General features: G+C 46.1%; 1 protein-coding gene across 1 annotated transcript; it reads right to left on the reverse strand.

Moving 5' to 3' along the window:
* Positions 1 to 2,761: 2,761 nt before the first annotated feature.
* LOC144719780 (zinc finger and BTB domain-containing protein 2-like) lies at positions 2,762 to 14,079 on the reverse strand. Its single transcript, XM_078595963.1, has 5 exons — positions 13,739 to 14,079; positions 7,234 to 7,451; positions 6,038 to 6,941; positions 5,573 to 5,849; positions 2,762 to 5,358 (listed from the first exon to the last, which is right to left on the reverse strand). Exons 2-5 carry the CDS (start codon positions 7,404 to 7,406, stop codon positions 4,886 to 4,888), a joined length of 1,827 nt encoding a protein of 608 aa, XP_078452089.1. The 5' UTR covers positions 7,407 to 7,451; positions 13,739 to 14,079; the 3' UTR covers positions 2,762 to 4,885.
* Between the last annotated feature and the right edge of the window lie 1,321 nt (positions 14,080 to 15,400).

Consider the following 15,400-nt stretch of genomic DNA (forward strand, 5'->3'; position numbering starts at 1 on the left):
ATGTAAAAACATTTCAACGATCTTTTTTATTTTATAACCGCATAAAGTCAAATCTCATTATTACACGCTATTATTTAACTCACGCTGTCTGTTGTCGTATTCTCAAAAAAATATTGGAATTCAATTTTTACCCACTTCCCAATGTGCTATCGACTGCAGACTGCAAACTTGGTATACTTATGTCATACTGATGACAAGACTATATTCTATCATAAAAAATCTAAAACATTTAAAAATATTCTTTTACACGCTTTTGAACACAGTCCTGCGGAGGGAGCTGGTAGGAACGTTGGGTTGCTCGGTCAATGGCCAGGGTCAACGGCGGCGTGGTGTATTCCGCAAATATGCCCGACTGTGAGGGCGGGCACAAGCCGGCGTGAGTAGGTTAAACGTTGAGTTTTATAATGGCACCACGGGGTGACCAGCCCCTCCCCACCAAGCCCCACCCCTCCCACCCCCCACCCAGCCCCACCCTCCCCACCCAGCCCCACGCAGCCCCTCCCCACCCAGCCCCTCCCGACCCTCCCCTCTCCACCCAGCCCCACCCCTCCCATTTTTTGATGCACGACGGACGGACACAATAATCCCCTGTGGGCTGGTGGAACCAGGTAGTTCCTACCAGTATAAACTCACTGTCTGTTGTCGTATCCTCAAATTTTGTAACTCAATTTTAACCCACTTCCCAATGTCGTATCGACTGCAAACTTGGTATACTTATGTCATACTGATGACAATACTATATTCTATCATTCAAAATAAAAAAATATATTTTTAAACATTCTTTTTTATCTTATATTTTGGCTTGGGTCTAATTGTCCACGCTCAACTGACGTTGGCTGTAATTGCCCACGGCCCCTTACGTTATGGCAAGCCTCGGGGCCACTTCCTGGAGTCGTGGAATTCTGCCACTGCTCGTACGGTACATTTCATTAAAGCGTGTTTTTAAACAATATATTTTTAAATATTACGTATTTAGCCCGCGTCGTGCCTGTTTAGCCCCCTCTATCCGGCCAAACAAAAGCTGCTTGGGCATGCGGTGGCTGGGCCATGGAGGGCTTTCAAGACCAGAAAAACGCAGCCTCTCGTGCCGGAGGGGGCTCACCGATGGGACTGTGTCCAGATCTTTCAAGAATCTGAGCTCGCACAATCCAGCCTGGTTAATCCCAGAATGGATCATCGGCAGGCCAGCCAAAACATTTAAAACCGGCGCAGATGTTCCACCAGAGCAGTGGTTCTTCACCTGAGGTGCACGCACCCCCTTTTTGGGGGTGCAAGACATGCCAGATTTTTTTAGAAGGTAAATAATCTAAACACATTATGCACAGCCACGTATGTAGAACTACTTTGTTTCGTGAAACCTGTATTTTTTTACATTATAAATGTTTTCAATGATTGAGAACCAAAGGGATGTAAGGCTGCAGTTAATATTCTATGGTTATTTCGGTAAAGTCACGTAGATATAAAAAATAAGAAAAATTAAATTAAAATAAAGTGAATAAAACATAATGAAAATATCACGACGTTTCGATCGCAACACAAGCAATCGTCATCAGGAGACCATTGCTTGTGTTGCGATCGAAACGTGATATTTTTTAAATTAACTTTATTTTTATTATTTATTGTTATTTTTTTTTTCTATGTGACTTTACCGAAAGAACCATAGAATATGAATTCCTGTAGTCACGAACGTTCTAAGCTGTAGTAACTGTTAAGAACCACTGCTCCAGAGGGATTCAGGTTTTGCAAGCATAAAGGGAGGAGATAACTGTGGCCGAGAAGACCTGGGGTTTTGGTTCGGAGTTCCACACAGCGTTATGCAGCCGATTAAAAGATAAGGCTGCTCATAAGCACCACTGCGCCCAGGTATGGAGAGTTGAGGGGCTGGAGTGTTTGATGACACAAACTACCCCATGCTGATGTTTGTTTTTGTATATTTGGTGTTTGCATGTTCTCCCCGTGGTTGCGTGGATTTTTCTCCGGGTCCTCCGGTTTTTCCCTCCACATTTAGAAACATGCGTTGATAGTATTTAGCTGCTCTAAGTTTGCACATGATAAGCCACTTCGTTGTGGTATATGTGGCCAGGTCGCTTCTGAAAAATAACTATATAGCTCAGTGGGCCTTAACTGCTAAAATACAAAGTTTTACTTTTTAGTTTATATTTCAAAAAGTTTAGTTTTGGTGCCGTTCCAATCTTCATCGGTGCTGCTCGTTAACTGCATTTGCCTCAGCAATCCGTGTGGGCTACACGGGGACTTTTGTCAATTCATACTGTTAAGATATCAACTATTTAATGGTAAATGTATACCTTGTTGAATATTAATTGTATGCACCATCGTACAGAAAATGCCCTGTCGACCATTCCATGATTTGTGGCCACTCGGGATGGCTGCACAAAGTGTTCCCTACCACACTTAGTTTTGATTCAAATTATAAAAACGGCCACCACCAAAACAGCATTGTGGGCAAATGAATGCATCGTGTGCAAGAGTGGATTTACAGTACTGTATATAGCTGAGGCATGGAAATGGCACCAATTCTTAGCAGATGCTGAGTGGTCTTGTCAGGCATAGATACAGGGTAGGTTTTACAGCCAACGCCAGTTCATAGATAAGATAACATTTAGCAAGTAACTTGGTACTATGGCCAAAGTTGACAACATTGACTCATTCAATAAAACATTTGTATTCTTATGGAAAGTGGTGGTGAAACAAATTCAGGACCGGCTGTGTTTTGAAGACAAAAAAATACAAGTGGGAGTTCTTTCTTTTGTAGTTTTACTATCGTAACACTTTGGTATATGATAAATAATGCTGCATAAAGTTGCACTTAATTAAACATGCAACATACATTACCTGGTTAATAAACTGAAATACAAAAGGATGTATGCTCAAGCACTACCAAAATACACAACTACACCTGCTACAGTTAAGACTTTTTACCCAAAACACACGGACATATTGACCCCGAAGTCACCCATGTCTTGAACATGACAACATACAGCACGTCCACACGTTGCACAAGGATGTGTTGCAAGCATAATGATCCTCCAGCAATTATGCCCACAAGTGACTTTGGTCTGCAGTTTAAAGCAATGTTTTGCACTGATATAGCTGGATGCAGTAACATGTTTCGTATTATCTTGTATTCACTGTGACGCCCCATTTACGCTCCACTAAGGTCACATGATTTCACAAAACTGAAGGCGGCATTGAAAAAATAAATTGCATCTGGCTTTGGCTACCAATTCACTGCGCATTAGTTGTAACCGTGTCTTGAATGGGATGTGTGACATAATTTGTACCATTACACAAGCTATTTTCATAAAATGCAGTTCAAACTGCAAAACATGTAACATGTCCTGCGTGCCCTGTGTCTTGTATTTTGTATGAACAAGCACAAATCAAAACAGCTCCTCACCATCATTAACACTGCCTGATACTAGTAGACTAACAGCTCGAGTACAACAGCACAGGCCTACTTTTTGTGCGTTTTGGACACATGCTATTTTAGTTCACCTATATTTTTGAAACTGCATACACTCCTAATGGTCCTGGAAGCAATCTTCTCAAATGAGTGTACACCAGTGAAAAGTTGATGTGTATCTATGAATATGTAGTGTTCATTAAGTGGTCTGCTGCTCCAGTTCTTCATAAATGGCATCTCAAACATTGACGACCCATAAAATGCAGAAATGGACATCTAGAATTAGCAGCTATCCTCATTGGCCCCTGTGCTGGTGAACTTTGTGGGCGAAGGCCCTTCACACCATACGAGGGAAAGGAAGGTTACTTTGATTGGAGGGTTTGATATGGCATGAACAACTTTCAATTGTAAATCAGTCTCTGTTATGAAATTATGAAGGGCCATAGACTAAATATATTATCACACATATTTACCCAGGAAAGTCTCACAGAGTCTTAAGACTTTTAAAGGAGGATCCTATCAAAGTTTTTTGCAGTCGGGGGCAATGTTGCTATGTGTAATCCAAATTGAGCATTGGGACGTATGGCCAATTCAGTAGTGTTTTTTAGTTATGGGGTCAAACCCATACATAACAGGCGGATAACTCCACAGGAATCCATTCCCATAATGCTGTTACCAATGTGCCACCCTGCCATCCAAATATTAGCCTACTATCCTTTTCTGTTATAATACAGTCACAGTGTTAACGCTGTGAGGTTGTGAGTTTTATTTGTGCTTATAAACCTTCCACTCCTAAGAGAGGTCTCTTTTTTCACCATGTTGCGCTTGTGTTCACAGCTGCCACGTTACCGCAGTAAATATTTGTGAGGTAACATAATCTTTCTTTCCAGTTCTGCCTGCACATTGAAATGTGCCAAATTGATAATGAACTTAAAAATGCAGATTGCAATGGTATGTTTCAATATAGTTGTTGAAAAGCACAACTAAGATGACTAAACAATATCAAGGAAACACTGGAATTGAGTTTACAGCAGACAGCTGAAACCCACGTTTCAGTGCACATGCACACTGGCAGTAGGCACCCTGAACACAGGCAATGCTTTGTTCATGTTTGGCACTACGCAGGCTACTGTATACCCTCACTAGTCACTCTTACACATTTAAACATAACTAAAAGGAACACATTTGCACACTACAAAAAAGTTAACGAAATATTCAAGTTTCAACTTGATAAAAGTAAAAAATATATTCCTGTATGTAACAAAAAAGCACTGCTTCTATTTGAAGGTTAAAACGTGTCATTGAACCCTGTTCGAGACTACACATATTGTCCATAAAATGTTAAACGTCTTTTAAAAAATTCAAACCCCAGGTCTCATAATAAACACCTTGCAACAACTGCTTTAGTTGACCTTAAAGATTATTCAACCCAATAGCTTTCACATGCATTTTCTCCTTTCATTATTTTGGCATTGACTGGGTGTTCTCCTCGGCACAGTCGGAAGAAGTAAACTGGTTTTTTCCATCGTGGTTACTTTTGCCATCATTTTTGCCATCATTTTTGTCCCTTCCGGCCATCTCTTCGCATGCCTGTGGGTCACCCAGCAGCATCCCTTCCAGTCCGGGGGGTGGCTTCATGTCGGGGGTCTCGGCGTTGTGATCGGCGAGTGGCTCGATGTTCGCTTCGGCGTTCGCCTCGGGCGTGTGACACTGGCACACGTGGCGTGCCGCCTGCGTGGCTCGCGAGAAGGTTTTGTTGCAGATGCCGCAGCTATACGGCTTCCCCGTGTGGATGTACATGTGCTCCTTGCAGTGGCTTTTCTGCGTGAAGCGGCGTCCGCACACGTTGCAGGCGAACCTGCGTGTGCGACCCACTCGTCGATAGCCCTCGAACATGGCTCCATCTGTTCCATCGCTGTCTCCCTCGCCCTCACCTGCAAAACGGTTTCGAGAGTCAGTTTCCTGCTTTAAAATATAAATTCCTCCATGACTTAACGTGAACAGGGTGGCAGATTACATATTACAGACAAGCACACATTGCAGCAAAAGTTTCCAAGGGCGAAAAACTTTCCAATGGAGAGATTTACATTACTCTTAGAGCCATTAAGAGCAATTATTTTTATACTGATTAAAGACTGTGCATTCTACCTTCTGTATCTTCTCCAAGATCAAACTCCCCGTCCCCTGCCTCCTCGTCCTCGCCCCCCCCGGGCGTTGGTGGGCTGTCGACTGCCCCTTCCGCGCCGCCTGGCGTCCCGGCCTCTCTGTCCGGCTGCCCGGGTGAGGCTTGGTGACGACCCTCGCACGCCGCTACCCCCGGGGAACACAAAGCCCTGGAACCTTCGTGGTAGCTGCCGTCCCCGTCGATCAGGACTTCGGTTTCCACGGCCTCCTGCTCCATCATCACCTCCTCCTCCGGACTCCCCTACCAGCAGGGTGCATCACCGCATATTACATGTATTACTTTGGATGCTGGTAATGCTACAATTTGTTATTTTCATAAATGTCCTCAGCAATTGTTACATTTTCGTTCAAAGTCCATCTGGACAGAAATTCTTTGAGATAAGTAAACACGAGGTATTATCTGTACAGGAACGATGGCTACACGCTCACCTGCTGAAGTCGACGCAGGCTTCCTCGGCCCCTGCCTCTGCCCCGACCCCTGCCACCCACAGCAGACTGTGGATAGGGAACGCCAGTGTGCATGTACAAATGCTCCCGTAGGCTGCTGCGCAAGCTAAAGCGCCGTCCGCAGATGTGACACACATAGCAGCGTGGAAATGTTGTACTGGTGCCACTTCCAATTAAGCAGGCATTGCCACCTCCACTGGTTCCCACACTCCCACGTCTGGCAGAGGCTGGCCGAGGTGATATCACCACCAGCTGGCCTTCCACCTGACCATCCAGTGATGGCAGTGAATGACTTCTCTGTTCATCCCCTGTTGAGTCCTGGGCCAGGATGCCTGGTGAGTAAGGAAGACATGAAGGCTGGGCAGACTGAGAAGGCTGTTGCAGTGTTGACTGAAGGGGCAGCTGTAAAGCAAGGTGGGTCTGCGCTTGTGTCACTGATACTGACATTGGGATAGGGCCTTCTATCACATTTTGCTCCTGCTCTGACCGAGGTGGAGGCTGCGACTGAGACTGTGGCTGAGATTGCAATGGTGGCTGCTGCTGCTGCTGTGACTGGGACTGTGGTGGAGGTCCAGAGTGGGATGACAGCCCTGCTGCCATCATATGGACTTTCTGTTCTTGGACGGTGACACAGGCCTGGCTGCGAGCCAACTGTATGCCGTAAAGAGATGAGGGCCACGGGAAATAAGGGTCTGGGCGAGGAATGGCACCATGAGTAGCCAGGCTGGCCTCCTGCAGAAGTGGGTAAGCGTGCAGGAACTTAAGACCCTGCTCAAGCCGTACTGGGTCAATCATTTGAGGGATAATCTTGCCAGTGTACATAAGGTGTAGCAAGTAACTAAAGATGTCTGGCTGAATGTCCGCAGGCTTCAACTTGACACAGTCACTGCAAAAATATGATCACACAGGTTTATGTTTTAAAACCTAAACTTTGAATTCATATAATATTCATGTCTTACAAGTAAAATATTTTTATACAGATATATATATGCTTGTAGAACACACGGAAGTATAACAATACATATCATAAGACTAAAATTCACCATCCCTTTGAGTAATGATTAACAAAACTGCCGATTGTGTCACTTATAAATGGGATAAGAAGGCAGCTTAGTTTCTTGGGGTAAAAATTAAGGAGAAATAAAGGACTGAACCTAAGCAGCATGGCAGGTACATACCTGGTCTGGTGTATGAAAAGCATCTTGAAGTAGTTGGAGAAGGCAGCGAGCACAGCCTTATGTGCCTTAAAGTACACGTCACCGATGGCTACAGTGCAGTCGCACAGGAAGCCGAACTCCCTCTGCGAGTTGAGCTGCTGCAGCAGGAACAGGCCGTGGTTGGCAATGTCCATGCTGCCCGTTGTGCCTCGCCGGCAACACCATCCACATGTACGTCACTGTGTCCAACACCACCACCACATGCAAGGCCACTCAATGATATATTCACATGGTTTGCAGAGAGCTTATTAAGCTGAAATTGTTTTACTTTTCATCCATCTGTACTGCAGGGACTATGTTTGAAAATAACGGAAGTGTAGCGAGGCAGTCTGTACTCCTGTAACTTTGGGTTTTGTGCAAATTGTTCAGACATGGACAGTGGTAACCGTGGAGGTACGTAGGAAAAACAGCTGTGTATAGCCTCATCATCTCATACACGCGGTGTTTAATCACTCATTAGCCAGCTGAAGGCATTGGTTGCTTCTACATTGTTCATTTTGTGAGTGCAATGTAACAAAAACCCTACAACTGCCTTATTTAAAATGTAAGCATCACGAAGTAGTTACTGAACCATGTGTGCACCCAAGAGCCAATCCGTGCCACAAGGGGTTGCAGGAAGACGTTCAGGGTCACGGCCAGGCTGGAATGTGTTTCCCCAGACCTGGGGTGGCACACTTGCTTCATGAGCCGAGTCCGCAATTAAATGAGCCAGACTAGTGTATGAATGCCACTGGCTCCTTGGTTAGTACACAGCATACAGACCTTCCTCGTGGACCACTAAATCCTATGGCCAACGAATGCCCGCATGTTCTCGGATTAGCACGGTAGGCTACGTACGGTGCGAAAGAAGTTCAACATACATACATAGAGGAGGCATCATTTTAGAGAGGGCTTACACATAGGCAGTTGTGGTCGGTCACCTTCTGTAGGCTACATGCGAATAGCACTAACAGGAAACTATTCACCACCCTGACCCACGCATTACTTTTTATAAGTGCAATAAGAAATGTGGGTTATACATTGAGAAACACATCCCGAATAATTTATGAAAATTACAGTATTCCATTAAACACATCAAGGCACCCCTCTGATCTAGCGCCGTGCCACCCAATTCGATGACTGCTCTGCCGACAGGTATGAATGAAATTACGTCAACATTGTATGTTGAACATAAGGCTGGTCACATTATGCATTTAAATTGTGTGCGATGTACTGTTGGAAAAATTCCCTGATATTTTGTGCAAACTGGATCTTGATGCAGCATTCATTGCCAGTGACTGGCCAGCTGCTGCGATGAGTCATACTATGATGTAACCTCAATAAGTTGAAAAGCAATGCAGTGGATCATATTGCATGAGACTATCATGTAGGGAGATGTGTATTTCAGGCATTTATTTAGTTTAATTTCCAACTTGTACAATTGTCTAATTGCAAAATTTGAAGTCTCAAAATACCATTGAATTTTGAGCTAGATTTGCTGCTATAATGCATTTTAAATGTACTTGGTTTTGGCAAATTATAATCAAATGAGACATTGACTTCTCTCTCAACGTCAATCCTCTTGTTTTTGTTTGTAAATATCAATACACGCAAATACAGCGGTCCCCTATTAATTGGTTCAACGAACCCCATCGTTAATTTAAATTATTGCTAATCGAATGTAGGGAATACATGTTAAAGGCTTCATTTGTTCCAAGATGATTGGAAGTTTACCCTTTTCACCCTAAAACATAAGTTTATATTTAAATATGTAATTTTAATAAACGTGAAAGAACATATTAAAGCATTAATAGACACATGGATAAATAGCCAATTGCTCTCAAAATACTCATAAAAGGATTTTGCTGATTGCCTGCTGAGTCCACTCCGATTGGCCGAAATTGGCGGCCACGTGATATCGTAAACTATCATTAATCGAAAAAAATTGGAGGCGGATCGTTAATCGAAACACCGTAAATCGATGGCATCGTAACCCGAGGGACCACTGTATATTCTAAAACATGCAAGCAATAGTCTTACAATTCAATGAGTAAATATTTTGTATTTGCATATTTAATATAAACACAATATAATCTTTACAGTAAATTATAACTGTCCTCACATTTTTAAAAGTAAAACCCTTGATTGACATTTGCTGTAGGATTCCTGACAGTAAATGTAATCAAGGAGCGCAGTTGGGAAGCTTAGCTGAAACATCATCAGTTTAGATGACAACACACATTGCAGCTTAACTAATTACATGATTGTGAAAATCTGGTAAAAGTGATACACTAAATTACACACGTATTGGAGACCGACATCTGTACCATCGCAGGACAGCCATTAAAGAGCCTAACAGCATAAATAAACATCTCTATAACCTTACTCTCCATAACCTACATGCTGAATCCTAGCCCTAACCAGTGTCATAACCTTGACCAATTGTCTAGCCTTAATCCTTAATTCTAACTTCAATTCCAGTCATAACTACACCAAATCATTCATAGTCAACGTCAGAATATGTGCCCTTGTAAACTATTAATCTAAGTCTTGACCATATCCTAAACCTATCCTCATCGCTAAAATAATCACTTGAGCGTTAACTCTTAATCCAATCCATATTCATACCTGAACCCTTTTAACCTTACCCCTATCATAAACTCCTTAGCATAATTCATTCCGAGCCCTAACCAAGCCCTAACTTTAAACCTTAACCCTAACATACACACATTATTCCAGCCCTGTACCCTAATCCTCACCATCAACCATCATCAATCCACTGCTGGATGAAACCCTTCCCAAACTGTCACCATCTCTCACAGTCATGCGATGTAACAATCCATCTAGAATCTGCGCATTAACTGGTTGTATCTCTCCATCTCTGTGGCGGATATCCTCTTGGGCATGTCATTAATCTTGACCATTTGACCTTCACACTTTCCAGTGATGTGTGCTGTACATGCCCGCTTTCCTAAACAGTCGAAATAATGGCTCTCTAACTTGCATGTCCTCATGTCTCCATATAATTCACATCGTGCACCCATTCGTGTTTATTGTACCCTTTTCAGTTTTCGTTCCATTTTCTTTGGAAATTACCACGCTTCTGGTCCATATCATAGCAGGGTAAACATGGCAAGCGCTCTCACTCCACCGCTGGATAGAGGTCTTTCCATGCTTTTCGGAGGAACCGGTAATATAGACTGATTAAAACTATCCTTTACAAACAAACAAAAAATACCTTAAGCCTCAATCCCCCCCACCGCACTCACCCTTAGTCCCAACCCCGAGCCATCCATGGCCCATCCCTGCCAATAGACAACAAAGAGACGCGTTCCAAAGCGACCTATCGAGGGCTCAGTTGAGGTCAGCGTGAACGTGTCTCCTCGCTGCCTTCCCCGGGGCTCTTTTGCTTGGCCCCGCAACCTGAACGCAACCCCCCCCCCCCCCAAGGCAGCCAGCTCCCCTTTTTTTAAGTTGACGCCCGTAACCGGAACCCTCGCAGAAAACCCCTGGAAAACCCGAATTAAACGCTTCCAAAACCACCGTGATGGAACGCCATGTTCCACAGGGCCCACGCGGGACACACGGACGGTCGGACCCCGCCGCGCGTAGCCAAGTGGCAGGGGCGCACTTAATTGGCAATTAACGTCGAGGCAGCCACGAATTAACGCACAACGCCGACACAATGAGATGCGCAGGACGGCGGGGTGGGTGGTAACATGTCGGGGACGCAGAGGCACACGGCGACACATTCATTGGGAGAGACGCGGGTGACGAAAATGGAGATGTCGACCCAGTGTCACAGAGACGCTGGACTCTGTCTGCACAGGGGCACTGTGTCTCCACTGGGTCAGTGAGACAGGGACACTGTCTCCACTGGGTCAGTGGGACAGGGACACTGGGCAGTGCAGACGTGATGTAGATCACAATGCAGTACACACGTGATGTAGATCACAATGCAGTACACACGTGATGTAGATCACAATGCAGTCACACGTGATGTAGAGTACAATGCAGTACACACGTGATGTAGATCACAATGCAGTCACACGTGATGTAGAGTACAATGCAGTCACACACGTGATGTAGATCACAATGCAGTACACACGTGATGTAGATCACAATGCAGTACACACGTGATGTAGATCACAATGCAGTACACACGTGATGTAGATCACAATGCAGTACACACGTGATGTAGAACACAATGCAGTACACACGTGATGTAGATCACAATGCAGTACACACGTGATGTAGATCACAATGCAGTACACACGTGATGTAGATCACAATGCAGTACACACGTGATGTAGAACACAATGCAGTACACACGTGATGCAGATCACAATGCAGTACACACGTGATGTAGAACACAATGCAGTACACACGTGATGTAGACCAATGCAGTAAACACGTGATGTAGATCACAATGCAGTACACACGTGATGTAGATCACAATGCAGTACACACGTGATGTAGATCACAATGCAGTACACACGTGATGTAGACCAATGCAGTAAACACGTGATGTAGATCACAATGCAGTACACACGTGATGTAGAACACAATGCAGTACACACGTGATGTAGCTCACGATGCAGTACACACGTGATGTAGATCACAATGCAGTCACACGTGATGTAGAGTACAATGCAGTCACACACGTGATGTAGATCACGATGCAGTACACACGTGATGTAGAGTACAATGCAGTACACACGTGATGTAGATCACAATGCAGTACACACGTGATGTAGATCACAATGCAGTACACACGTGATGTAGATCACAATGCAGTACACACGTGATGTAGACCAATGCAGTAAACACGTGATGTAGATCACAATGCAGTACACACGTGATGTAGATCACAATGCAGTAAACACGTGATGTAGAACACAATGCAGTACACACGTGATGTAGAGTACAATGCAGTCACACGTGATGTAGAACACAATGCAGTACACACGTGATGTAGATCACAATGCAGTACACACGTGATGCAGAACACAATGCAGTACACACGTGATGTAGACCAATGCATTAAACACGTGATGTAGATCACAATCCACTCACACACGTGATGTAGAGTACAATGCAGTCACACACGTGATGTAGATCACAATGCAGTACACACGTGATGTAGAACACAATGCAGTACACACGTGATGTAGACCAATGCAGTAAACACGTGATGTAGATCACAATGCAGTACACACGTGATGTAGATCACAATGCAGTACACACGTGATGTAGAGTACAATGCAGTACACACGTGATGTAGATCACAATGCAGTACACACGTGATGTAAAGTAGAATGCAGTCACACACGTGATGTAGATCACGATGCAGTACACACGTGATGTAGATCACAATGCAGTACACACGTGATGTAGATCACGATGCAGTACACACGTGATGTAGATCACGATGCAGTACACACGTGATGTAGATCACGATGCAGTACACACGTGATGTAGATCACGATGCAGTACACACGTGATGTAGATCACGATGCAGTACACACGTGATGTAGATCACGATGCAGTACACACGTGATGTAGAGTACAATGCTGTACACACGTGATGTAGAACACAATGCAGTACACACGTGATGTAGAGGACAATGCAGTACACACGTGATGTAGATCACGATGCAGTACACACGTGATGTAGATCACGATGCAGTAAACACGTGATGTAGACCAATGCAGTAAACACGTGATGTAGATCACAATGCAGTACACACGTGATGTAGATCACAATGCAGTCACACGTGATGTAGATCACAATGCAGTACACACGTGATGTAGACCAATGCAGTACACACGTGATGTAGATCACAATGCAGTACACACGTGATGTAGATCACAATGCAGTCACACGTGATGTAGATCACAATGCAGTACACACGTGATGTAGAACACAATGCAGTACACACGTGATGTAGACCAATGCAGTAAACACGTGATGTAGCTCACAATGCAGTACACACGTGATGTAGATCACAATGCAGTACACACGTGATGTAGCTCACGATGCAGTACACACGTGATGTAGATCACAATGCAGTACACACGTGATGTAGAACACAATGCAGTCACACACGTGATGTAGAACAATGTAGTCACACACGTGATGTAGATCACAATGCAGTACACGTGATGTAGAGTACAATGCAGTCACACGTGATGTAGAGTACAATGCAGTCACACACGTGATGTAGAACAATGTAGTCACACACGTGATGTAGATCACAATGCAGTACACGTGATGTAGAGTACAATGCAGTCACACACGTGATGTAGAGTACAATGCAGTCACACACGTGATGTAGAACACAATGCAGTACACACGTGATGTAGAGGACAATGCAGTCACACGTGATGTAGCTCACAATGCAGTCACACACGTGATGTAGATCACAATGCAGTCCACCAATGATGTAGAGAACAATGCAATGCACACACAAGGGGACACACTTACTGCACACCCGCCCGCCCAGGGGGGTGGTGGATCTCGCGAGCCGCACGATCGCGATCCTCGTCGTCGTCGTCGTCCCCGCCACCACCGACTCTGATCGCGACCCCGGCGGGGTTTGTGTGGGGGTGGTGGTGTCCGAAGCGCGGATCCGAGGGCGACCCGACGACGGTCCCCGTTCGATGTCCGAACGGGGGGGGGGGTCCGAACGGGGGGGGGGGATGAATGGGGGGTGGAGGGGGTCCGAACGGCGGTCCGCCCTCCGCGAGGCTGCGTCACTGACCGGGCCCCGTGTCGGGAGGCCGCGGGTCCCTGGGATGGATGAAGGCTGCGGCCTGCGTCCCCCCACCACCACAGCCCCTCCCCTCCCCCACCACCACCCCTCCCCCGCTCCCCCCCACCACCCCTCCCCTCCTCCTCCGCCCCTCCCCCGCTCCTCCTCCGCCCCTCCCCCGCTCCTCCTCCGCCCCTCCCCCGCTCCTCCTCCGCCCCTCCCCCGCTCCTCACCCGCTCCTCCTCCACCTCCCCTCCACCCCCTCCCCTCTCCTCCCCCCACCCCTCCCCCCTCCTCCCCCACCCCTCCCTGCCCTCCTCCCCCACCACCCCTCCCCCGCTCGACCCCCACCTCCCCACCCCCACCCTCCCCCTCTCTCACGTAGCCGTGCGACTGGGCAGCCAGGCGCCGCCGGGCATGGAGATGTGCAGGCAGGCAGCGAAGCGAGCGAGCAATTCCAGGCGGGTTAGAGGAGGAGGATGAGGATGAAGGAGGAGGGGGTTTTGGTTATTGAGTGAGCAGCGGATATGGAAGTGTGGCGAGCGTGGGGGTGGGGTGGGCAGGAGGGATAGTGGGGGTCGTGGTGCAGCTGGGGTTCGTGAAGGAAGCGGATATGTTTGTGTGCAGCAGTGGCTGAGGGTGCAGAGAAGAATTGGGGGTCCAGACGGGGGTAGCCGGATTAAGGCTTGCGGCAGGAATGGAGCAGAAGGGGGAACACGAGGCGACATTGGCGGTGCCGCACTGAGTTACTTACACGTGGAGGATGAACGTCGTAGGCGGGATGATTGGTCGTGCGGTTATGGTTTGGATGGGTTCAGGGGGTGAAGACACGGGGGCATTGAGGCCGGGGCATGAAGGGGGCTTGCAGGGCTCTGGAATATTTTGCTGCATTTTCCTGGATTTTCCTGGATTTTATGTTTGCACAAAGTCACGTAGTCACTTTAAGATGTTTTCTTGTTCATGTGTTTTGTTTGTTGCGGTTGCACCCGATTCAAGAGCCGAATGGCTCACAGGGCTATACCAAATAAATGAAACTGACTCTGGCGGCTGGGGCTGAGAGTGGATTTGCACGACGGAGCCCGACGTGTCGCCGTTCCAGCGATGACTTCTTCCTCCCCATTATCGACTGCACTGCAGTAAAATCTTGTTGCTACTGCCGATGCTGTTGTGACAATTACCACCGAGCCACGAGTACCGCAGACCCACGTTATGGTGGCGAATCAATTGGCTGGGGAAAGCGTTCTCTGTATCAGCAATCGACTGCTTCGTGTTTTGCATGAAAATGCAATGCACTCGATACATTTCCGTCCGTGTCGCCACATTTACAAATATGTCCCTAAGTTTAGAGTACTGTATATACAACTATTTGAATTCATACCGCGTCTAAATTTCGC

The sequence above is a fragment of the Lampetra planeri genome, chromosome 7, assembly GCF_965212315.1.
Source record: "Lampetra planeri chromosome 7, kcLamPlan1.2.h2, whole genome shotgun sequence".
NCBI classification, from domain to species: domain Eukaryota; kingdom Metazoa; phylum Chordata; class Hyperoartia; order Petromyzontiformes; family Petromyzontidae; genus Lampetra; species Lampetra planeri.

Excerpts from the sequence above, each read along its gene's own strand:
- LOC144719780 (XM_078595963.1), bottom strand. The coding sequence starts at position 7,406 with ATGGACATTGCCAACCACGGCCTGTTCCTGCTGCAGCAGCTCAACTCG. Across the intron at positions 6,942-7,233 it reads CTTTTCATACACCAGACCAG|TGACTGTGTCAAGTTGAAGC; the intron begins GTATGTACCTGC and ends ATATTTTTGCAG. Across the intron at positions 5,850-6,037 it reads GCCTGCGTCGACTTCAGCAG|GGGAGTCCGGAGGAGGAGGT; the intron begins GTGAGCGTGTAG and ends CCCTGCTGGTAG.